At 48.3% G+C, this 25,922-nt stretch overlaps 1 protein-coding gene across 2 annotated transcripts in view; it reads right to left on the bottom strand.

The window, feature by feature from the left end:
* The window catches only part of TLN1 (talin 1), a 136,082-nt gene that overhangs the window by 16,865 nt on the left and 93,295 nt on the right, over positions 1-25,922 (bottom strand). For both annotated transcript variants that reach the window (XM_067464710.1, XM_067464711.1), the window contains 14 exons: positions 25,361-25,504; positions 24,886-25,047; positions 22,362-22,502; positions 22,010-22,191; positions 20,983-21,115; positions 19,669-19,770; positions 17,359-17,529; positions 17,030-17,179; positions 12,172-12,273; positions 11,939-12,058; positions 8,745-8,891; positions 6,351-6,517; positions 1,635-1,818; positions 1,207-1,332 (listed from right to left, as the gene is read on the bottom strand). In XM_067464710.1, coding sequence (XP_067320811.1) covers positions 1,207-1,332; positions 1,635-1,818; positions 6,351-6,517; positions 8,745-8,891; positions 11,939-12,058; positions 12,172-12,273; positions 17,030-17,179; positions 17,359-17,529; positions 19,669-19,770; positions 20,983-21,115; positions 22,010-22,191; positions 22,362-22,502; positions 24,886-25,047; positions 25,361-25,504 — 2,031 coding nt within the window. The remainder of the gene's footprint in view (positions 1-1,206; positions 1,333-1,634; positions 1,819-6,350; positions 6,518-8,744; positions 8,892-11,938; positions 12,059-12,171; positions 12,274-17,029; positions 17,180-17,358; positions 17,530-19,668; positions 19,771-20,982; positions 21,116-22,009; positions 22,192-22,361; positions 22,503-24,885; positions 25,048-25,360; positions 25,505-25,922) is intronic.

The following is a 25,922-nucleotide window of genomic DNA, read 5'->3' as shown; positions in this document are numbered from 1 at the left end:
CAGTGTGGAATACATCTCACCACGCTAAAACAGTGGATGTGGCTCTTAATGAGACATGCCGCATTATCACGGGGTGTCTGCACCCCACACCACTGGAGAAATTACACTGCTTGGCCGGTATTGCAGCACCTGACATCCGCCGGGAAGTAGCAGCCAATAGTGAAAGGACCAAGGCAGAGACATCTCCAGCTCATCCCCTGTTTGTGTATCAGTCAGCACGTGAACGACTTGAATCTAGAAATAGTTTTCTAAGATCTACAGAGACACTCGCTGGAACACCTCAGCAAGCGAGAGTCCAAAAGTGGCAGGCTCAAACCCAGCACCTCAACCCGTGGGTGATACCAAATGAGAGACTCTCCCCTGGGCACACAGAAGACTGGGCGACTTGGAAGGCGCTGAACAGACTGCGCTCTGGCACCACGAGATGCAGAGCCAAACTCAAGAAATGGGGCCACAAAGTGGAATCCACGACATGCGAGTGTGGAGAAGAGCAAACCACTGACCACCTGCTGCAATGCACCCTGAGCCCTGCCACATGCACAAGGGAGGACCTTCTTGCGTCAACACCAGAAGCACTCCAAGGGGCCAGATACTGGTCAAAGGACATTTAATCAGCTACCAAGTTTGCAAAATTTGTGTGTTGTTTTTTATCTGTTTGTTCGTTTTGTTCTGTTAGAAATGTACTACAATGTTCTGGTTGCGGACGACACAATAAATAAAAAAAAACAACAATAAATAACCATAAGGTCATGAGTTCGAAGCCAGCCTGGGTCGGAGTGAGCTTCTGACCAATTGTGTAGCTTGTTGTTGACCTTTGCAACAGACAGTTGCATCTGTCAAGTAGGAAAATTAGGTACCATCTATGTATGGGGAGGCTAATTTAACTAATTTACGAGGTCATAAAAAAGGCTCCAGCAAAGCATGCGAGGAATGTGGAAGTACTTCATCAGCGTCGCAGATGGACGGTGAAAGTGACAGCTCCCCTGGCAGCCAGAAAAAGTTAAATAGCCTCTGACGTCTGTCTGTATCTGTTGTGTGTCTGTGGCATTGAATGTTTGCCATATATGTGTGCATTGTAGTCCGCCCTAAGTCCCCTGTGGGGTGAGAAGGGCCGAATATAAATACTGTCAAAAAATAAACTGGAGACCTGGTTCCTTAACCAGAACTTCTGCAAGAACTGGAGTTTTCAGCCCTGACAACTCCTACCTTTGCCGAATTCTTCAGCTGGTAGACAGCCGGGTCGTCGCCAGATTTGCCGGCTGCGGCCTTTGTGGCGCTGATGAGATCACCCAAGGCTTTGGCCACGTCCTTCACGGCGTTGATCAAGACCACCTGAAAGAATGCAGGACCCACGTTCAGGATTGGGGAAGCAGGGAAGGGGACACCACCCTATATACCAGGCACGGGCCATCTTCGGCCCTCCCTCCAGGTGCTTTGGACTTCAACTCCCATCATTCCTAACAGACTCAGGCCCCTTCCTTTCCCTCCTCAGCCGCTTAAGCGGAAAAGGAAAGGGCCTGAGGCTGTTAGGAATGATGGGAGTTGAAGTCCAAAGCACCTGGAGGCAAGGCCAAAGATGGCTCGTGCTTGCGATACACCTTGTTCCCTCCCACGTTCCCCTTCTTGTGGCTGACCTGAGTTTCAGGGTCTTCGGAGCCCAGGCTGGCGGCGCCCAGCTTGACCACCTCGGCCAGGCGTGTGATGGTGGCCACAGACGACTGGGCAGCTTGGGCCAGCTTCTCCTGGCTGGCAGTGGCGTTCTGCACCAGCACCTTGGTGTCCTCCACCAGCGCCTTCGCCGTCTTCAGGATGCCCTCCCTGCCAAGGAAGGAAGGACCAGGCCGGCCTTATTATCACCTTTTCACATCAATGTTGGGGTAAAAACGTTGACTACCTGCATCGAGTGCCATGCACCATCGAATCTAATGCGCACCTCTATTTTCAAAACAAAACATTATTTGCTGGATGTAAGACAATAGGATCTGTATAGCAATATTAAATAACCACTCACAAGCCGGTTTTGCTTTGAAATGGATATATTGCTTGTATCTCTGCAGCAAAGAAAGACACTACTGACTTTTCCCCACCACCACTTCCTTTTATACACCTTTCCTGCCCATCTCCCCCTCTTCTCACTTTCCTTATTAGAACTTGTTGCTTCACAAGTTCCAATACAAGGCTTTCAAAATGTCACAGAGAGAGCATTAATTCAGCCAGGATGATTCAGTCAGGATGTCACGGCGGGAATTTGTGATGCCTTCATACCATCAGAAATTGACTCCGGACACTGGCAAATGTAATGCACAGCGGCAAAAAGTGCAATCTCTGTCATATGGTCATTGATTAGGATTTCTTCTTCAAAAACAAAAGTGTGGAGAGCACCACAGCTTTAGCAATGGAAAGGTAAACCTTGGGGTGCATCTATACCAGGGATGGGCAAACCTGAATGCAGCCCCTTGAGCTCTTTTCTCAGGCTCCCCCCTCTCTCACCATCCTATCCTTCTTTCCTTCTCTCTTTCCTTCCACCTTCCCTTCCTTACCTCTCTCATTCTCCTTCCATCCTTCCTTCCCTTCCACACTTACGTCCTTCCTCCCTTTCTCTTTCGTTCATCCTTCCCTCTCTTTCTTTTTCCTTCCTTCCTTCTTTCTCGCTCCCTCCCTCCATTCCCTTCCACCCTTCCTTCTTTCCATTCTTCCGCCTTCTTCCTTCCTTCTTTTTCCTTCCCCTCTCTCTCACCATCCTATCCTTCTTTCCTTCTCTCTTTCCTTCCACCTTCCCTTCCTTACCTCTCTCATTCTCCTTCCATCCTTCCTTCCCTTCCACACTTACGTCCTTCCTCCCTTTCTCTTTCGTTCATCCTTCCCTCTCTTTCTTTTTCCTTCCTTCCTTCTTTCTCGCTCCCTCCCTCCATTCCCTTCCACCCTTCCTTCTTTCCATTCTTCCGCCTTCTTCCTTCCTTCTTTTTCCTTCCCCTCTCTCTCACCATCCTATCCTTCTTTCCTTCTCTCTTTCCTTCCACCTTCCCTTCCTTACCTCTCTCATTCTCCTTCCATCCTTCCTTCCCTTCCACACTTACGTCCTTCCTCCCTTTCTCTTTCGTTCATCCTTCCCTCTCTTTCTTTTTCCTTCCTTCCTTCTTTCTCGCTCCCTCCCTCCATTCCCTTCCACCCTTCCTTCTTTCCATTCTTCCGCCTTCTTCCTTCCTTCTTTTTCCTTCCCCTCTCTCTCACCATCCTATCCTTCTTTCCTTCTCTCTTTCCTTCCACCTTCCCTTCCTTACCTCTCTCATTCTCCTTCCATCCTTCCTTCCCTTCCACACTTACGTCCTTCCTCCCTTTCTCTTTCGTTCCTCCTTCCCTCTCTTTCTTTTTCCTTCCTTCCTTCTTTCTCGCTCCCTCCCTCCATTCCCTTCCACCCTTCCTTCTTTCCATTCTTCCGCCTTCTTCCTTCCTTCTTTTTCCTTCCCCTCTCTCTCACCATCCTATCCTTCTTTCCTTCTCTCTTTCCTTCCACCTTCCCTTCCTTACCTCTCTCATTCTCCTTCCATCCTTCCTTCCCTTCCACACTTACGTCCTTCCTCCCTTTCTCTTTCGTTCCTCCTTCCCTCTCTTTCTTTTTCCTTCCTTCCTTCTTTCTCGCTCCCTCCCTCCATTCCCTTCCACCCTTCCTTCTTTCCATTCTTCCGCCTTCTTCCTTCCTTCTTTTTCCTTCCCCTCTCTCTCACCATCCTATCCTTCTTTCCTTCTCTCTTTCCTTCCACCTTCCCTTCCTTACCTCTCTCATTCTCCTTCCATCCTTCCTTCCCCTTCCACACTTACGTCCTTCCTCCCTTTCTCTTTCGTTCCTCCTTCCCTCTCTTTCTTTTTCCTTCCTTCCTTCTTTCTCGCTCCCTCCCTCTATTCCCTTCCACCCTTCCTTCTTTCCATTCTTCCGCTTTCTTCCTTCCTTCTTTTTCCTTCCCCTCTCTCTCACCATACTATCCTTCTTTCCTTCTCTCTTTACTTCCCTCCCTCATTTTCCTGCCTCTTTCTCCCTTTCTCCTTCCTTACCTTCCACCCATTCATCCTTCCTTCCCTCCCTCCTACCTCCTGACCTCTCTCCCTCTTTCTTGCTTCACTGTCATCAGAACCTCTAAAGATGCCAGCCACAGATGCAGGTGAAACATCAGGAGGGAATGCTACTGGAGCACAGCCATACATCTCACAGCAACCCAGACAAGGGTTCTTTTTCCCATTCTGGACATTATTCCACGGATTTATTACACTCCACTTGCTTCACTGTCAAAAGAACCTCTGAGGATGCCAGCCACAGATACAGGTGAAACATCAGGAGAAAATGCTACTGGAGCTTGGCCATACAGCCTGGAAATCTCACAGCAACCCAGACAAGGGTTCTTTTCCCATTCTGTACATTATTCCACAGGTATATTACACTCCACTTGCTTCAGTGTCAACAGAACCTCTGAGGATGCCAGCCACAGATGCAGGCGAAACATCAAGAGAGAATGCTACTGAAGCACGGCCATGCAGCCTGGAAATCTCACAACAACCCAGACAAGGGTTCTTTTCCCATATTACACTTCACTTGCTTCACTGTCAACAGAACCTCTGAGGATGCCAGTCACAAATGTAGGCAAAACATCAGGAGAGAATGTTACTGGAGCAAGGCCATACAGCCTGGAAATCTCACAGCAACCCAGACAAGGGTTCTTTTCCCATTCTGGACATTATTCCATAGGTATATTACACTCCACTTGCTTCAGTGTCAACAGAACCTCTGAGGATGCTAGCCACAGATGCAGGCGAAACATCAAGAGAGAATGCTACTGGAGCACGGCTATACAGCCTGGAAATCACACAGCAACCCAGACAAGGGTTCTTTTCCCATTCTGGACATTATTCCATAGGTATATTACACTCCACTTGCTTCACTGTCAACAGAACCTCTGAGGATGCTAGCCACAGATGCAGGCGAAACATCAAGAGAGAATGCTACTGGAGCACGGCCATACAGCCTGGAAATCTCACAACAACCCAGACAAGGGTTCGTTTCCCATATTACACTTCACTTGCTTCACTGTCAACAGAACCTCTGAGGATGCCAGCCACAGATACAGGTGAAACATCAGGAGAAAATGCTACTGGAGCTTGGCCATACAGCCTGGAAATCTCACAGCAACCCAGACAAGGGTTCTTTTCCCATTCTGTACATTATTCCACAGGTATATTACACTCCACTTGCTTCAGTGTCAACAGAACCTCTGAGGATGCCAGCCACAGATGCAGGCGAAACATCAAGAGAGAATGCTACTGGAGCATGGCCATACAGCCTGGAAATCTCACAACAACCCAGACAAGGGTTCTTTTCCCATATTACACTTCACTTGCTTCACTGTCAACAGAACCTCTGAGGATGCCAGCCACATATGCAGGCGAAACATCAGGAGAGAATGTTACTGGAGCAAGGCCATACAGCCTGGAAATCTCACAACAACCCAGACAAGGGTTCTTTTGCCATATTATACTCCACTTGCTTCACTGTCAACAGAACCTCTGAGGATGCCAGCCACAAATGCAGGCGAAACATCAGGAGAGAATGCTAGTGGAGCAAGGCCATACAGCCTGGAAATCTCACAGCAACCCAGACAAGGGTTCTTTTCCCATTCTGTACATTATTCCACAGGTATATTACACTCCACTTGCTTCAGTGTCAACAGAACCTCTGAGGATGCCAGCCACAGATGCAGGCGAAACATCAAGAGAGAATGCTACTGGAGCACGGCCATACAGCCTGGAAATCTCACAACAACCCAGACAAGGGTTCTTTTCCCATATTACACTTCACTTGCTTCACTGTCAACAGAACCTCTGAGGATGCCAGTCACAAATGTAGGCAAAACATCAAGAGAGAATGCTACTGGAGCAAGGCCATACAGCCTGGAGATCTCTCAACAACCCAGACAAGGGTTCTTTTCCCATATTACACTCCACTTGCTTCACTGTCAACAGAACCTCTGAGGATTGCAGCCACAGATGCAGGTGAAACATCAGGAGAGAATGCTATTGGAGCAAGGCCATATAGCCTGGAGATCTCACAGCAACCCAGACAAGGGTTCTTTTCCCATTCTGGACATTATTCCATAGGTATATTACACTCCACTTGCTTCACTGTCAACAGAACCTCTGAGGATGCCAGCCACAGTTGCAGGTGAAACAACAGGAGAGAATGCTATTGGAGCACGGCTATACAGCCCAAAAAACTCACAGCAACCCAGTGATTCCAGCCATGAAAGCCTTTGACAACTCATTGATGAGGTATTCATTGAAAGACTATAGTAAATGCGCTGTACCTGTGGTCAGCAAACGTCTCTGCGTTCTCCCGGTTGAGGGTGCCGGCCGTGGCGAACATGATGGTGGTGTCCAGGTCGGCGATGATGCCGGACACGGCACTGGCCGCAGTGATGCACGCCTGGGTGCCCCGGTTGCCGGCCTGCAGGGCTGCCAGGACGTGGGAGACCTGTGGGGAAGAGGGGAGGCGTTTGCATCCGTGCAGACCCCACAACATGACAGCTGGGTGATCTCTTGACCCCCAGGCCTGCCCCCTTCCCTTTGCTGTCTCCAAAAAGTACAAGGCTACTCAAGTTTGCTAATTGCAACATTCACGTTTGCTTCAACTTGGCATCACTTCAAACAGGCAAAGGGATGCTCCATCCCTCCAGGTGTTTTGGACTCCAACTCCCACAATTCCTAACAGCCTCAGGCCCTTTCCTTTTTCCCCCTCAGCCGCTTAAGCGGCTGAGGGGGAAAAAGGAAAGGGCCTGAGACTGTTAGGAATTGTGGGAGTTGGAGTCCAAAACACCTGAAGCAGTGTTTCTCAACCTGGAGGTCAGGACCCCTAGATGGGGTCACGAGGGAGTCGTCAAAGACCACCAGAAAATATAGTATTTTCTGTTGGTCATGGGAGTTCTGTGTGCCAAGTTTGGTTCAATTCCATCGTTGGTGGAGTTCAGAATGTTCTTTGATTGTAGGTGAACTATAAATCCCAGCAATGACAACTCACAAATGTCAAGGTCTATTTCCCCCAAACTCCATCAGTGTTCACATTTGGGCATATTGAATATTTATGCCAAGTTTGGTCCAGATCCATTACTGTTTGAGTCCACAGTGTTCTCTGGATGTAGGTGAACTATAAATCCCAGCAACTAGAACTCACAAACGTCAATGTCTATTTTCTCCAAACTCCACTATTGTTCACATTTGGGAATATTGAGTATTTGTGCCAAGTTTTGGTCCAGATCCATCATTGTTTGAGTCCACGGTGCTCTTTGGATGTAGGTGAACTACAACTCCCAAACTCAAGGCCAATGCCCACCAAACCCTTCCAGTATTGTCTATTGGTCATGGGAGTTGTGTGTGCCAAGTTTGGTTCAATTCCATCATTGGTGGAATTCAGAATGCTCTTTGATTGTAGGTGAACTATAAATCCCAGCAACTAGAACTCACAAATGTCAAGGTCTATTTCCCCCAAACTCCACTACTGTTCACATTTGAGAATATTGAATATCTGTGCCAAGTTTGGTCCAGATCCATCATTGTTTGAGTTCACAGTGCTCTCTGGATGTAGGTGAACTACAACTCCCAAACTCAATGCCCACCAAACCCTTCCAGTATTGTCTATTGGTCATGGGAGTTCTGTGTGCAAGTTTCGTTCAATTCCATTGTTGGTGGAGTTCAGAATGTTCTTTGATTGTAGGTGAACTATAAATCCCAGCAACTAGAACTCCCAAATGTCAAGGTCTATTTCCCCCAAACTCCACTATTGTTCACATTTGAGAATATTGAATATCTGTGCCAAGTTTGGTCCAGATCCATCATTGTTTGAGTCCACAGCGCTCTTTGGATGTAGGTGAACTACAACTCCCAAACTCAATGCCAATGCCCACAAAACCCTTCCAGTATTTCCTGATGATAATGGGAGTTCTGTGTGCCAAATTTGGTTCAATTCCGTCGTTGGTGGAGTTCAGAATGCTCTTTGATTGTAGGTGAACTATAAATCCCAACACCTCCAATTCCCAAATGACAAAATCAATCCCTGTGCCGTCGCGCCTGGGGGCTATTATTCTCAATAAAGGAGGGATGGACGTGGCACCTTTCCCCCAGGGGATTGCTTCTTGCCCTCCTATAGGAAACTGGAACTCCCAAAAACCCAAAACGACGTAAATTGCATCGGTGGAGTTCAGAATGTTCCTTGATTGTAGGGGAACTATAAATACCAGCAACTAGAACTCACAAATGTCAAGTCTATTTTCTCCAAACTCCATCAGTGTTCACATTTTGACATATTGAGTATTTATGCCAAGTTTGGTCCAGATCCATCATTGATTGAGTCCACAGTGGTCTCTGGATGTAGGCGAACTACAACTCCCAACCCCACCAGTATTTAAATTGGGGTGTATTGGGTATTTGTGCCAAATTTGGTCCAGTGAATGAAAACGATCCTGCCTATCAGGTATTTACATGATGATTCAGAACAGGAGCAAAATGACTGTTATGAAGAAGCAGCGAAAACAATGTTGTGGTTGGGGGTCACCACCACATATGAGGAACTATATTAAGGGGTCACAGCTTTCGGAAGGTTGAGGAACACTGATCCACAGCAAACTACATATTACACATCCAGTGTGAAGTGGCAATGGGATATGAGAGCATGAATAGATGGAACGCAGCAGGTCCGTTCCGGGTACCTTCTCGGAGACCCTTCGTGCGCACTCGATCAGCTCCTTCTTGGTGTATGCGTCGCTGGGGCTGCACTGGAGCGCACCGGCCTTGGTCACGAGAGCGGCACAGCCGTGGCCCAGCTCCTGCACACGGTTCTTGATGTGGGAGCCAATCTGGGGGTGGAGGAAGCACACAAGAGAAGCCTCAACTCATCCCTTCTGCACATCCCAGGCCAGAATTTATTTATTTTGCTTTATTTCTATACCGCATTTTTCAGCCCTTAACAGGCGACTCTGCTAGAAACGCCGAGCTAATTGGGAGCAGCCCTAGCAGGTGCCTCTGGTTCCGCTCAGGAGGGAGAAAGGCGCCGCATAAACAAATACATGCCACATAGAGTGAAGAAACACAACCTACAAACGATCTGTCCTGATTTGTCCCCCAAGAACAGCCTTAATACCACGTTGAAAGTAAACTACTTCAGCAAAACGTAAGAGAACAGCACACGCAGTTGTATAATGGAAAAGAAAGCAAAGAAGTCTTAATGCAGACACAATACTCAAGTCTCTGGTAAAGTCCAAAACAAAACAGCAGTCTTACATCAGACAACGGGCAATCTATATACATAAAAATGTCACGTTCGTTTGTGGGATTAACATAACTCAAAAACCACTGGATGAATTGACACGAAATTTGGATACAATACACCTAACGGTCCAATGAGTGTCCATCACACATAAACACAAACACACACACACACACACAAAACCCCAGCAGAACAGACTTAAATACCCTAAAATACACCATATATACATATACACATACACTCATACACATGCACACATTCATACACACACACACATATATATATGTGTGTGTGTGTGTACAAACACACACAAATATACACATATACACACATACATAGAATCATAGAATCATAGAATCAAAGAGTTGGAAGAGACCTCATGGGCCATCCAGTCCAACCCCCTTCTGCCAAGAAGCAGGAATATTGCATTCAAATCACCCCTGACAGATGGAATATACATATGTGTATACATATACATACACACATATATGCACATACGCATGCACATATACATGCACACATACATATATACATATACACATGCACACACATATGCATATCCATACATATATACAAACAAATATGCATATGGACAAGCACACACACGTACACAATATGCATGTATATAGACTAGCCGTTCCCTGCCACGCGTTGCTGTGGCCCAGTCTGTGTATATGTGTTTTGTGTGTGTATATATTTGTGTTTGCGTGTATGTGTGTGTGTGTGTATAGAGGTGTATCTATTGTGTGTACATATTAGTGTATTTGTGTGTGTATATTTGTACACACACAAATAAACTAATATGTACACACAATAGATACACCTCTCTCTATATATACACACACAAAACACATACACGCAAACACAAATATATACACACACAAAACACATATACACAGACTGGGCCACAGCAACGCGTGGCAGGGAACGGCTAGTCTATACAAATAAAAATATAATGTTCGTTTGTGGGATTAACATATCTCAAAAACCACTGGACGAACCGACACCAAATTTGGACACAAGACACCTCTCAGGCCAATGAGTGACCATCAATCATAAAAACACTGAAAAACACAGCGGAAGAGACTTAAAAAGAAAAAAAACATTACAACGCATGCACAAAACCACATATATATATGCAGACACACATATATACACAGATTGGGCCACAGCAAGGTGTGGCAGGGGACAGCTAGTCTGTATAAATAAAAATGTAATGTTTAATGTATTGTGGAAGGCTTTCATGGCTGGAATCACTAGGTTCTTGTGGGTTTTTTCGGGCTATAGAGCCATGTTCTAGAGGCATTCTCTCCTGACGTTTCGCCTGCATCTATGGCAAGCATCCTCAGAGGTTGAGAAGGTCTGTTGGAAGTAGGAAAAATGGGTTTATATATCTGTGGAATGGCTGGGGTGGGGCAAGGAGCTCTTCCCTGCTGCACAAAATCTGGCTACCAGTATTAAAAAACTCTAAAATTATAACAGCTAAACAACAGAGAGGAAAAAACCAGGCACAGCTTAACACCTCCCAGCAACAGATTTTCCCAGACTCAGGCAGGCCTTCAAATGCTAATGAAGGTGATCAGCTAAACATTCACACCTAACTGCAGCAGGGAAGAGCTCTTTGCCCCACCCCAGCCATTCCACAGATATATAAACCCCTTTTCCCAGTTCCAGCAGACCTCACAACCTCTGAGGATGCTTGCCATAGATGCAGGCGAAACGTCAGGAGAAAATGCCTCTAGAACATGGCTCTATAGCCCGAAAAAACCCACAAGAACCTAATGTAATGTTTGTTTGTGGGAGAAACATAACTCAAAAACCACTGGATGGAATGACATGACATTTTGACACAAACCTAATAGCCCAACGAGCATCCAACACCCCTAAAAACATACAACCCCCCCCACAGCAGAATGGACTTTAACCCCCCCAATAAACCATATATACATATACACATACATTCATATACATATACACATGCACACATACATACATACAGACACACACACACATACATGTAAGCACACACATACATATATACCTACACAATATACACACATACATACACATATATGCATATACACAAACACACACATACACAATATAGATATACACATATAAACACAGAAATACACAAATATATACATATGTATACACACATGCATATGGACACAAAACACACTTATATACACAAATATATACACACACCCCAAACGCATATATACACACACAAAACCCATATACACAGACTGCTTAGTTTCCAATATGCCACGCAACCTCTCCATAGATGTGGGCGAAATGCTAGGAGAGAATGCTTCTGGAATATGGACAAAGAGCCTGTGATTCCGGTCATGAAAGGACAGATAGCAACCCAATGATTCCAGCTATGAGAGCCTTCGACAACACAATATATATATATATATATATAAGAATTGGGAACACCATGGGGGGAGGGGGGTCATTTGCCTCAATGAGTAGGAAAGGACTCTCCCAAGGTGTCTACCTTGAAGGCATCTATCTCCAGAAGGATGCCTTCCAGCTTCTGCTAGACTCTAGAACTGCCCCTCTGAACAGGAGACCCCCTACCCAGCACCAGCCATGCTTATTTCCTCCTCCCGCTCAAAAGGCAGCCCTCACCTCCTCGTTCTCGGCAGTAATGGCTGCCGGCTTGGCTTGGTGGGCCAGCTGTCCGTAGTCGCTGGTGAGCTGGTTGGCCAACGTGCCCAATTCATCTGGATTGGTGGTTGATTTGGTGACCTGCGGACGAGGAAGGGCGCCATGGTGAAGAGAAGCACACTTCAGGAGGCCCTTCCACCCCACCTCTGGGCATGGAGGAGCCCCTCGCCACCCTCCCACAGCGCCCTCCTCACCATCTCTTGGACGGTCACAGCGATGGCCTTGGCGGTCTTCACCATGGTCGTCTGGTAGTCCACAAAGGCCCCGTCCGGTTCCCCTACTGGTCCCTCGTCCAGCTGCAGAGAAGAAGGACAAGACACACTCCTTCCGTGGGATGCTCTGATGGAACACGGGCTACTCCTTGGGGTCACAGTGGCCTCAGTCTCCTGGTCAGGGGCCCATGGTCAGTTCCTAGTGACAATTTGGCACTGGGCAAGGCGGTTGGACGGCCAGAAGGTGAGCCAGTTGGCACTTAATAGCACCGGGATTGTGGCGCAGCTGGCTGAGTGTCAGCTGCATTAGGTCACTTCTGACCAGAAGGTCATGAGTTCAAAGCCAGCCCGGGTCGGAGTGAGCTTCTGACCAATTGTGCAGTATTGTAAGCTTCTGACCAATTGTGAGCATATTTGTGGAAAGCGTTCACAAATATACTCACCTACCTACCTACATACATACATACATACATACATATGTTCACTTTTGCTAGATAAATGCACCAGGACTATTGCACAGCTGGCTGGGAGTCAGTTGCATTAAGATCACTACTGACCAAAAGGTCATGAGTTCAAAGCCAGCCCGGATCGGAGTGAGCTTCTGACCAATTGTGCAGCTTGTTGTCGACCTTTGCAACCCGAAAGAGAGATATTGTCAAGCTGGAATGTGTCCAGAGGAGGGTGACTAAAATGATCAAGGTTCTGGAGAACAAGCCCTATGAGGAGCGGCTTAGGGAACTGGGCATGTTTAGCCTGAAGAAGAGAAGGCTGAGAGGAGATATGATAGCCATGTATAAATATGTGAGAGGAAGCCACAGGGAGGAGGAGGGAGCAAGCTTGTTTTCTGCTTCCCTGGAGACTAGGACGCAATGGAACAATGGCTTCAAACTACAAGAGAGGAGATTCCATCTGAATGTGAGGAAGAACTTCCTGACTGTGAGAGCCGTTCAGCAGTGGAACTCTCTGCCCCGGAGTGTGGTGGAGGCTCCTTCTTTGGAAGCTTTTAAGCAGGGGCTGGATGGCCATCTGTCAGGGGTGATTTGAATGCAATATTCCTGCTTCTTGGCAGAATGGGGTTGGACTGGATGGCCCAGGAGGTCTCTTCCAACTCTAGGATTCTAGGATTCTATGAAAGACAGTTGCATCTGTCAAATAGGAAAATTAGGTACCACCCATGCGTGGAGAGGCTAATTTAACTAATTTATGAGGCCATAAAAATCTCCAGCAAGCATGCGGGGAATGCAGAAGTACTTCATCAGTGTCGCAGATGGACGATGAAAGTGACAGCTTCCCTGGCGGCCAGAAAAGTTAAATAGCCTCTGTCTGTCTGTCTATATCTGTTGTGTGTCTTTGGCATTGAATATTTGCCATATATGTGTACATTGTAATCCGAACTGAGTCCCCTGTCAGGTGAGAAGGGCGGAATAGAAATAGTGTAAATAAATAAAGAAATAAATGGTGGTAACCACTATGAATGCTGTGAGGACCCTGTTGCACTGACCGTCCATGTGGAGAGGCTGTCCGGCCCAGGGCCACCAACCCTCATGGGCCTTGGAGTGACCCATGCAAGTAGTAGCCCAACAAGCAGTCTCCTGGAAGATATTCCTCAACAGAGTGGCTCGGTCTTCCAGAGACCGAGCCACTCTGGTATCCAGAGATACCACCATTTACCACCAACAATGTGATGTGGCGGCAAAAAAAGCCAATGGGATGTTGGCCTGCATCAAGAGGAGCCTAGTGTCTAGATCTAAGGAAGTCATGCTCCCCATGCTCTATTCTGCTTTGGTTAGACCACACCTGGAATATTGTGTCCAATTCTGGGCACCACAATTCAAGAGAGATATTGACTCTAAGCTGGAATGTGTCCAGAGGAGGGCGACTAAAATGATCAAGGGTCTGGAGAACAAGCCCTATGAGGAGCGGCTTAGGGAACTGGGCATGTTTAGCCTGAAGAAGAGAAGGCTGAGAGGGGATATGATAGCCATGTATAAATATGTGAGAGGAAGCCACAGGGAGGAGGAGGGAGGAAGCTTGTTTTCTGCTTCCTTGCAGACTAGGACGCAATGGGACAATGGCTTCAAACTACAAGAGAGGAGATTCCACCTGAACATGAGGAAGAACTTCCTGACTGTGAGAGCCGTTCAGCAGTGGAACTCTCTGCCCCGGAGTGTGGTGGAGGCTCCTTCATTGGAAGCTTTTAAGCAGAGGCTGGATGGCCATCTGTCAGGGGTGATTTGAATGCAATATTCCTGCTTCTTGGCAGAATGGGGTTGGACTGGATGGCCTATGAGGTCTCTTCCAACTCTTTGATTCTAGGATTCTATGATTCTATGAAAGACAGTTGCATCTGTCAAATAGGAAAATTAGGTTCACCCATGCGTGGAGAGGCTAATTTAACTAATTTATGAGGCCATAAAAATCTCCAGCAAGCATGCGGGGAATGCGGAAGTACTTCATCAGTGTCGCAGATGGACGATGAAAGCGACAGCTCCCCTGGCGGCCAGAAAAGTTAAATAGCCTCTGTCTGTCTGTCTATATCTGTTGTGTGTCTTTGGCATTGAATATTTGCCATATATGTGTACATTGTAATCCGAACTGAGTCCCCTGTCAGGTGAGAAGGGCGGAATAGAAATAGTGTAAATAAATAAATAAATGGTGGTAACCACTATGAATGCTGCGAGGACCCTGTTGCACTGACCGTCCGTGCGGAGAGCCTGTCCGGCCCAGTGCCACCAACCCTCATGGGCCTTGGAGTGACCCCTGCAAGTAGTAGCCCAACAAGCAGTCTCCTGGAAGATATTCTTCAACAGAGTGGCTCGGTCTTCCAGAGACCGAGCCACTCTGGTATCCAGAGATACCACCATTTACCACCAACAATGTGATGTGGCGGCAAAAAAAGCCAATGGGATGTTGGCCTGCATCAAGAGGAGCCTAGTGTCTAGATCTAAGGAAGTCATGCTCCCCATGCTCTATTCTGCTTTGGTTAGACCACACCTGGAATATTGTGTCCAATTCTGGGCACCACAATTCAAGAGAGATATTGACTCTAAGCTGGAATGTGTCCAGAGGAGGGCGACTAAAATGATCAAGGGTCTGGAGAACAAGCCCTATGAGGAGCGGCTTAAGGAGCTGGGCATGTTTAGCCTGAAGAAGAGAAGGCTGAGAGGAGATATGATAGCCATGTATAAATATGTGAGAGGAAGCCACAGGGAGGAGGAGGGAGCAAGCTTGTTTTCTGCTTCCCTGGAGACTAGGACGCAATGGAACAATGGCTTCAAACTACAAGAGAGGAGATTCCATCTGAACATGAGGAAGAACTTCCTGACTGTGAGAGCCGTTCAGCAGTGGAACTCTCTGCCCCGGAGTGTGGTGGATACTCCTTCTTTGGAAGCTTTTAAACAGAGGCTGGATGGCCATCTGTCAGGGGTGATTTGAATGCAATATTCCTGCTTCTTGGCAGAATGGGGTTGGACTGGATGGCCCATGAGGTCTCTTCCAACTCTTTGATTCTAGGATTCTATGATTCTATATATGGAATGAAAGCACCAAAAAAAAAAAAACAGCGGGGAGGGGGGTCTTGCAAGAAAGCAAGCCCACCCTTCCCATGTTTCTCTGGGGCAAAACAACAGGGCCTGAGGTTCCTTTAATTTTGAATATGCATTGAATATGCTTGAATGGTTTTTAACTGTGGGTTTTGCTATTTATATTTTCTTCTGGTTTTTTTTTTCATCCCAAGGAGGATAATCTCCTTCTCTGGATGCCATGTGTGTGGTGTGCTTTGATTGTGTTTTCCTGCCTGGCAGAAGGGGTTTGGACTAGTGGCCCTTGTGGTCTCTTTCCAACTACGTAGTCCTAGGATTTCACCCCAGATCTCGTTCTGAATGTGCCCAACATTTTGAAGAAGTGACGTAAATGAGAAGGAACTTCTCTGCAGACGTGAAAGAAATAAACATTTCTTTGGACATGTGTCAGGAGTCAATTTCTGAGGGCATGAAGACATCACAAATTCCCTCCGTGACATCCTGACTGAATCATCCTGGCTGAATCAGTTCTCTCTCTGTGACATTTTGAAGCTAGCAGATTGCACTGGAAACCTTGTTTTGGAACTTGTGAAGCAACAAGTTCTAATAAGGAAACTGAGAAGAGGAGCAGATGGGTAGGAAAGGTGTATAAAAGGAAGTGGTGGTGGGAAAACGTCAGTAGTGTCTTTCTTTGCTGCAGAGATACAAGCAATATATCCATTTCAAAGCAAAACCGGCTTGTGAGTGGTTATTTAATATTGCTATATAGATCCTACAATCTGACAACATAACCAGAAAACTTACTTGAGTGAACCAGAGAATTCAAAACTGAGAAATTAGAGAATTCATGAAACCAATCAACACCTGATCAAGAGGAGGGTTTGGATGTGCTCTCTTAGATCTTAAGAAGCGGGAGAAAACTCAGATTTCAAGACCGACCAAAACAACAGAGAGATGATACTGAGGCTAAAACGATTGAGGCTTTTGCTGATTTTGGGGGGAATTTCATGCCAGATCCAGTGGCCACAGGCAGACAAACAGCCACTGGGCCACTGCAGTCCAGCAGAGTAGCCATGCCTTAGCCAGTGGGCCTTCAGTAAGCCCACAAGTGAGGACACGTGCCATGGCCGCCTGCAACCACATCAACAGGTCCTCCCAAAGTCCACAGGAGACCTTCCCGTCCACAGCAAGCTCTCCTTTCTCCCGCAGTTAGAGGAGGAAGGGGCTCACAGGCTGGGCCCAGGATGGTGCCCTCTTGCCCTGTCCCTTGCGGCCTCACAGCCCCACTGCCCAGTCATCCCACTGGATCCCTGTCGCACCTGGTTGATGGCTTGGGTGATGGAGTCCACCATGCCGCCCACCACGCCTGCTGCGCTGGCAGCCTCGTTCAAGGTAGCGGTGAGGTCCTCCACGGCTTCTTTCATCATCTGCACAGCCTCGTCCAGGGCTTCCTGGGTGTGGGGCGCTTGCTGGGGGGAGAGAGCACAGCTCAGAGTCAAGGAGTGGGACATCAAGAGGACACACTTTGGTGATGCTCGCTCATCCATGGGTGGATATGACAGGTGATTCTGGCCATCAGTCCACGCATGGGGGAGCACATCTGTGCTGACCGCCCAGTCTCCCCTCCCCCAGGCTCCACCTGCCCCACCTTGGGGTTTCCGCCGGCCTCTTTGGCCGTGTAGAGCATCTGCAGGGCTGACTCGGCCAGCGTCTTGGTCTGGTCCAGGAGGTTCATCTGCTGCTGGTGGTTGAGCATCTTGGAGGCGGCACCCACGGCTGCCAGCACCAGCGGTTCAAAGTACTGAGCCAGCTGAGACACCTGCAGAGAGGGAAGACTTGGAACTGAAGCCCTGCTATGGCACAAGGAGAAGGGGGACTTGGGGAACTAGCTCTTGCTCGAGCATCAAAGCTGCGATTAGCCTCCTGCATTGCTCTGGCTTCTTTGCAAAGAGTTTCAAGACACAGAGTTAGGCCAAGAATTCTCCCTCCCCATTGTGCAAAGAGAAGCATTTGGGAGACCCTGCAAGGGGATATACCAGGCATGGGCAAAGTTTGGCCCTCCCTCCAAGTGTTTTGGACTTCAGTTAGGCCAAGAATTAAGAATTGTGGAAACTGAAGTCCAAAACACTTGGAGGGAGGGCCAAACTTTGCCCATGCCTGGTATATCCCCTTTCAGGGTCTCCCAAACGCTTCTCTTTGCACAACGGGGAGGTGAGAATTCTTGGCCTAACTCTTGACCTAACTGAAGTCCAAAACATCTGGAAGAGGGCTGAAGTTTGCCCATGCCTGAGCTATAGGAAGAGCAGGGATGACTCATATGGGAAGGAAGAGATCAATATCCACTAATTGCAGCAGTGCAAATGTATCTAAACAAACTCAATGTATACATACAAATGCAAATGTCAATAAAATATAAGATGGTTACATTCACATTAAACAGAAATAATTTGTTCTTTTCTTGAAAGATGAAAAAAATATTCTTCATGTGTCTTTACTACAGACGAGTAGACTACAGGTCCTTGCACAAGGACTGTCCTATTTTCTTTATTACACAAGAGTAGGCTCCAACATTCGGTTTCTCCTTTTTGCATATAGGAAGGAACCAGGCAGTGAATGGAGAAGCCACAGGTGAATATGGGAGGCCATTCTGTTCCATCAGCCGAGAAAGGGGACGCCAACTTCACAAGTCCTCCCTTTAGTCTCTCCCCAAGGTGTCAGGGGGTGACATTGGTGAGTCCTCATGTGTCAGTCAAGTTTGGCCAGAGCTGACAGAGGAGGCCACAAACTCTCCCTCCTCCCTAGGACTGAGTAGGAAAGACCACGGGCAAACTGGCACACTCCTGCCTTGGCACCCATTGCTTATGGGGCAAGAGGCTGCCGCTACAAGGAAAGCTTGCCTGCAGGGATAACACTCCCCATGCCCACCCTTTGTGCAGTTCAGCAGGCACCTTCTGCGGTCCCATATGTAGCCTAACCTCATGGATGCCTGACCACCGTCTCCCAAAGCAGTTGCTCTATTCCGAACTCAAGAACAGAAAACGTAACGTTGGAGGACAGGAAAAGATGGGCTCAAAGCCAACCTTAAAAACTCTGGCATAGGCACTGAGAACTGGGAAGCCCTGGCCCTTGAGCGCTCCAGCTGGAGGTCAGCTGTGACCAGCAGTGCTGCAGAATTTGAAGAGGCACGAATGGAGGGCAAAAGAGAGAAACGTGCCAAGAGGAAGGAGCATCATGCCAACTCCGACCGGGACCACTTTCCACTTGCCCTCACTGTGGGAGAAGATGCAGGTCAAGAATAGGGCTCCACAGTCACCTACAGACTCACCGCCAGGATACTACACTTGGAGGACCATCATCCTTGGACTACAAGGGATCGCCTAAGTAAGTAAGTAAGTAAGTAACCTCACGGCAATCTGAAAGTGGTCCAGAGCAACTGACATCCCTCAGAAACAGTCCTACAAGGTAAAGCCATACATGTCTGAGTTTCTGGTCAACTTTAGACTGAGCTTGGTTACTTGTGGTGCTGATTCAGAAAACTGCATTGGACAGACCACCTCAGCTCTAGTTTCTGATACAGAACATACACCATCTAGTAGTCGCCATATGCCCACCCACAGGAAACCATATTTAATAATTAGGGGGTGATGTGGTCGTAGTAATCTTTCGTGGGTAGTCCCCCTCCCCCTCCCGACATCCCCGTTGTCTTGGAACCAGAAGAGGGTTTTGCGAGACCATTCACTCTCATTGCCATGTGGTTTAGAGCCAATAGTGCAGTAATGGTGAGGCCAAAGACCAGATTTTCAATCTTGGGGACCACTGGTGGTCCACTGACCACAGGCTGAGAACCACTGCCTTAGGCCATGACACTTTACTGGTCTCCCTCCTGGGTTTGACCCAATGCCTCCCATCTCCTCCTAGGACACGGAGCAGGACATACACACAAGTTGGCCCACAGTACCTTGTGCCCAAGCTGGGAGGCTTCGGCTCGGGCGGCTCCAGCCACCGGCTCAATGAGGTTGCTGATCTCCTGGACGGCGGTCATCATCTGGTTGTGCAAGGCCTGTGGGGAGAGAAAGGGGCCAAGTGGGGGTGAATTCCTAGAAAAGCTGCCCCAGGAAGCACGGGGTCAGAACCACCTCCTCTGGCTGACCAACCACGGTAGCAACTTTCCATTCTGACAAAATGTATTTATTTATTTATTTAAAGCATGTATATTCCGCCCTTCTCACCCCAACTCAAGGGACTCAGGGCGGAGCACAACATATAAACAGCAAACATTCAATGCCAAAACGTACTAACCATACACATACAAAAACATTAAAATCACTCATCTTGATGTTAAAATCCTCTAGTTAAAACTGTTTCAGAAACCATATCGACTTTGGTTAGCACACTAAGGGTTCCCATCTCTTCCTCATTGCACAGTCCCAAAGGCTTGGTCCCACAGCCACGTTTTTATCATCCTTCTAAAGGACAAGAGGGAGGGGGTTGACCTGATCTCATTAGGAAGTGAGTTCCATAGACCAGGGGCAATTACGGAGAAGGCCCTGTCTCTTGTTCCCGCCAAACGCACATGCGATGGTGGTAGGACCGAGAGCAGGGCCTCCCCAGAAGATCTTAATCTCCGTGGCGGTTCATAGAGGGAGATGCGTTCGGACAGGTAATTTGGGTCAGGCCGTTTAGGGCTTGATAGGCCAAAGCCAGCACTTTGAATTGTGCCTGGTAGCAAACCGGCAGCCAGTGGAGCTGGCGTAACATGGGAGTTGTATGCTCCCTGTATGCCGCCCCAGTTATTAACCTGGCTGCCTCTCGCTGGACTATTTGAAGCTTCCGAGCAGTCTTCAAAGGCAACCCCACATAGAGTGCATTGCAGTAGTCTAGTTTTGTTTTTCTGCAACTTGGCAAGCATGAGCCAAAGGGTGGGGCTTCTACTGTGCAAAGGAGTCTCCCTGCTGCTACAACTTGGGATGGACTATGGAGAGGGCTTCTTCAGTTTGCAGACCCCCTTCCCCTTTCAGACAGCAACATGGAACATTACGATGAGCAGGAGCAGGCACTATGTGCAGGAACAGCGCACTGCGACAGGGTGAGTCCTCCAGGCAGGAGCAACAAAGTGCTGGGCTCCTTGGGGTCAAGGAGCCCTCCAGACCCACAAAAGGCTGGCCGATTCCTCCTTCTGGCTTAAAAGCTGCCATTGAGCGAGCAATGGTCAGGGCCGCCTCCATATCTTAGTGACGCACCAGCACAAGAGAGCTCTTCCCCACCCACTCACCTCATGGGAGATGCCCTCGCGGGGCGCCAACTGCTGGCTAATGGCGGCCAAGGAAGCCTGGTCCACGTCCCGGATGCTCTTGGTCAGCTGCTCAATGGCCTCGTCGCACTCGCGCTGCCCAGGGGCCTTGTCCCTGAGGGAATTGCCACAGATGGTTAGCCAAGAGGCCTCCTCTCTGGCTCCCACGCCTCATCCCTGCACCACTCAAGCCCCCCCTCTCTGGGTCCCACTGCTACATTGTCCAACATGCCAGGCCAAGGCTCACTCCGGACCACCAGGAAGCCCAGAGCCACCACTGAATGGTCCTTTGCCACTGTTCTGGACTGGGCCACACCTACTGTTGGGGTTCACCCTGCATGTGAACCTGAACCTGATTCTCTGATTGTATTTCCTGATGCTACTGAAAATGTATTTTTCCCTGATGATAATGAAAATGTTGATTCTGAGGTCAGTGGCTTGGAAAGTGAAATTACACATTCTGATGAGAATGTTGCAGAGCCAAGCGGTGATAGCTCTTCAGAGGAGTTAACACCTGGGTTCCTTAATGAGGATAGAAAAAGACAGACTTGGAAAAACAGGAGTGAATCGCAGAGTCTGCGAAGGTCAAGCAGATTAAGGGAAAAGGAAACACAGGCTTCAAAGCCTGGAGGCGTGTCATGAAACAGTTTCTTCAGTTTTAAGTGCCTCTCGCCAGGTTGCCTCATTAGATCAGACATCGTTTAGACTGAGGCATTACCTTGGCAGATTTCCCGTTTCCCGTGGCTTACATCCCAAGAGGCTTCTAGTGCTCCAAGTACGGTTAGTGGATTGCTAACAGGTTCCAGGTTTTTACAGTGTTGCTTTTGGATTTTGATCTAGTTCATAGATATTCTTGACTGCTGAATTTTACAATGGCTTTTTGACTTTGCATTTTCTTCTATTTTGTAACCATTTTGCATCAATAAAAAGGGATTGTTTTTTCCCACAGTCAAGTGTGGTGGATTGTTATCTTATGGTCTCGTTTCCTGCTCTGGGTTGCAACACCTACCTCATGTTGGTGATGAGCTTCTTGATGGAGTCGGAGACGGTCCGGGAGTGTCCGGCCAGGACAGACCACTTGGGCGGGTCCTTCGGGTTGACGGCCAGCGAGCGGGCGGTCTGGATGAGGCCGGCAGAGCTTTCCAGCATAGTCTTGGCCGAGGCGACGATGGGCTCCATGGCTCTGCGGCCCTGGCAGGAAAGGGGAGAGGGAGGTGGTCATTGCTCAAGGGTTCCCAGCCATGGCTCTGCAAGGGCCCCCTCCCCTAAAGAAAGCCATTCTTGGCCACCCAAGGGCTGGGTGAGATGTGTGGCAGTGGCTCCTTTTCCCCTGCTCCGCCCGATTCCAGGGCCGTACGTACCTCTGGGCTGATCTGAGCCGGGACAGTGGCAAACTCGGGGTTGGCGGCAAAGGCGGTCAGGTTGTCCACAGCCTCGATGAGGGGAGCTGTGGCTTCACGGCAGCGCTCCCGGTTCTCTGGGGTGAACGCCCCGTCCAGGGCCTGAGGGGGACACAAAGGTCAGCCTCCCCTCCTTGGGGGAGAGAAGCCCACCCCCAGGGGAAAAAGCAGGGGACCCCCTCCTGCCTCATCTGGCTTCATGAGGCACAGAAGACTCCCTCCAAAAGGGAGAAATACCCAACTTTATGGCTGGAAAGAGGTCCTGGAAGCAGGAGTCCAACCTCTGGCTGGCTAGATGTTGTGGGACTCCAATTCCCATCAGCCTCAACCACTGGCTGTACCTCTGGAGCTGACAGGGAACCACAGGGGGACACCTGCCTTTGACTGAGCACCTGATCCCCTCCAGCCCTGGCAGGTTGGGCATCCACAGCCTTCCACATATTCCAGGACTACAATTCCCATCACTTCCAGATAACAATGGTAAAGGGCATTGGAGGCTATCATCTGGGAGTGATGACCAGAGGAGCTGTCTTCTGCTCTTTGCATCCTCCAACCAATGGATTCTCCTTTTGGAGAGTGACCATTTATTCCACTTCTGTTTGCCCCACCTATAGTGTTGCCCCTATGATGCACTTTCCCCTGCCCTAAACTGAAAGCCGTACCCCACTGTTTATCCTTCTTGGTCTCCTCTCACTTACACATTTTCAATTCCTATCTCACCCAGGGTTTTATCATTTTATCTCGTCCATTTGGCCTGCCCTTCCTGTCTGATTTTATATTGTGTTAATTTTGCTTTATTGTTTTGTTTTGCTACTGTAATTATTTTCTGATCTAAGTTTTTTTTTTTTTTTTTTTTTTTGCATTCTGTATATTATTGCGTTGTACTGTACTGTCTGGGCTTGGCCTCATGTTAGCCGCCCTGAGTCCCCACTGGGGAGATGGTGGCGGGGTATAAATAAAGATTATTATTATTATTATTATTATTATTATTATCCAATGTATTTTCGAAGGCTTACATGGCTGGAATCACTGTGTTGTTGCAGGTTTTTTTGGGCTATATGGTCATGTTCTAGAAGCATTCTCTCCTGACGTTTCACCTGCATCTGTGGCAAGCATCCTCAGAAGACCTCACTACCTCTGATGATGCTTGCCATAGATGCAGGCAAAACGTCAGGAAAGAATGCTTCTAGAACATGGCCATATAGCCCAAAAAAACCTACAACAACCCAGCGATTTTCTGTTATTCTTTCTGCCTCCAGCTAGATCCCTTTCCTTGGTCAATGGTTGATCCCATGAGCCAGAGAGGCATTCACTGATGTCACGTGGCCATATTGGCGGATAGGGGTAGAGACTTGGACCTTCAGTGGCTTCTGGCAAATGACATATATACTAGGCTAACACCAGGTTTTGCGTTGCCAAAGCCCCCTTTTCAGTTCCTCTGTTTTGCAGGCTGTGCTTCCTCATGGCCTGGGGAGGGGGAACCGAGGGGCTGCGGGGGGGGGGGGTACACCACTGAAATGAATAACAGGAGCACCCCTCCTCCCCCCCCTCCTTCCCTGCCAGCAAGAAGGAACTGGCTTCAGATCCCATCTCTCCCGCACAAATATTTTCCGTTCCATTTCTATCTCATCCTGAGTTTTAATCATTTTATCTTGTTCATGTGGCCCACTCATTGCGATTGTATTTTTTGCACTGTTTTATTATTTTCTTATGTTTTATTTACTTCATTACGATGTTTGTTTTGTGTTTTGGTTTTAAAATAATAAAACAGTGCACCGGGATTGTGGCGCATCTGGCTGAGTGTCAGCTGCATTAAGATCACTCTGACCAAAGGTCATGAGTTCGAAGCCAGCCTGGGTTGGAGTGGGCTTCCAACCAATTGTGTGTAGCCTGTTGTCGACCTTTGCAACCGGAAAGACAGTTGCATCTCTCAAGTAGGAAAATTAGGTAGGGGAGGCTAATTTAACTAATTTATGAGGTCATCAAAAAGACTCCAGCAAAAGCATGTGGGGAATGCAGAAGTACTTCATCAGCGTCACAGATGGACGATGAAAGCGACAGCTCCCTTGGCGGCCAGAAAAGTTAAATAGCCTCTGTGTATGTCTGTATACCTTGTATGTCAAAATTGGCATTGAATGTTTGCATATATATGTTCACTGTAATCTGCGGGGTGAGAAGGGCGGAATATAAATACTGTAAATAAATAAATAAATAAATAATATTTTGTAGTAATGCACTACTGGGCTTGGCCTCATGTAAGCCGCACCGAGTCTCTTGGGGAGATGGTAGCAGGGTATAAATAAAGATTATTATTATTATTATTATTATTATTATTATTATTATTACCTGCAAGTGCCAGGCATCAGATTCCCCGTGCCTAAGGGCCATCGGGTAACGGGTTCAAGCCCCAGCGTTGCAGACTGGCGAGCTCCCTTGATAAGAGCCACCCACACCAGACTGAACGCGAGTGAGGGGAGAGCGGTACCTTGATGGTCTTGACGAGGTTCGCGGTGCTGTTGGCCACTTCCTTGGCCGACTGGACGAACTGGCGCTTGGCCACCGGGTTGGCCGTGCGGGAGGAGGCCAGGCGGCAGGTGTTGCAGAGGGCGGACGTGTGCTTGGCCACGATGGTGGCTGCCGACAGGACCTGCGGGGCCAAACAAGGCTCGCTCATCTCAGCCCTTTGTACCCACAGGCACCCTCCCTTGCCCCATCCAGGCAGAAGAAGGCACGCTTCCTTCCTTCCTTCTTCCTCCCTTCCCTTCAAGTCCCTGCTTCTGCTCCCAAGGCAGAGCCACCAGACCGCGTGGCACCTCTCTCTTGGGCTTTGGGGTCGGGTCTGGGGGTGTCCCACCTCCCACAAGATCCCTTGCAGGAATTTCAGGAGAGGATTTGCTTTGCCTGTTCACCAACTGGCCACCTGCCCTTCTGCTGAGTGGCTCACGACAGCGGCCCCTTACCTGGGACTGGGTGCAAGCCGGGTCGATGAGGTTCTGGCAGGCCATCTGGATGGCGTGGTTGGCACGGGCAAACTGGGTGGGGTCCACCAAGCCTTGCTGCCCTTCCTGGCTGTTGGGATCGGAGACGCCCACCAGGTAGGCGGCCTAGGAGCAAAGGTGGGACAGAAGAGGAGGGGTGAGAGCAGAGAACGGAAGGGAACTAAGTGGGGAGAGACTCTGTGACGCTGCCCTGTTGGGATTCAACCCCACGCTGACCAAGTCTCAAGTCCTCAATGAGCAACAGTTTAGTTAGCTTAGTACAGACTAAGGGTTTCCCTTCCCTCACGTCTCCTGTATGACAGTTGGGAATGTATCTGATTTCTGTATTTTGCTGTATTATATCTTCAGGCTTGGCTTCATGTTAGCTGCCCCGAGTCCGCTTTAGGGAGATAGTGGAGGGGTATAAATAAAGTTTATTTATTTATTTATTTATTATTCTCCTGTCTCTGTTTCTGCTCTCATTCTGATTGGTTGTTTAGAATGGATCCTTTTCTACTACAAGCTTTTTGAATCTGCCTTCTGC

The sequence above is a fragment of the Anolis sagrei genome, chromosome 2 (genome assembly GCF_037176765.1).
Source record: "Anolis sagrei isolate rAnoSag1 chromosome 2, rAnoSag1.mat, whole genome shotgun sequence".
Taxonomy (NCBI): domain Eukaryota; kingdom Metazoa; phylum Chordata; class Lepidosauria; order Squamata; family Dactyloidae; genus Anolis; species Anolis sagrei.
The sequence above is the reverse complement of the archived record's forward strand: the minus strand, read 5'-3'. Positions and strand labels throughout refer to the sequence as shown.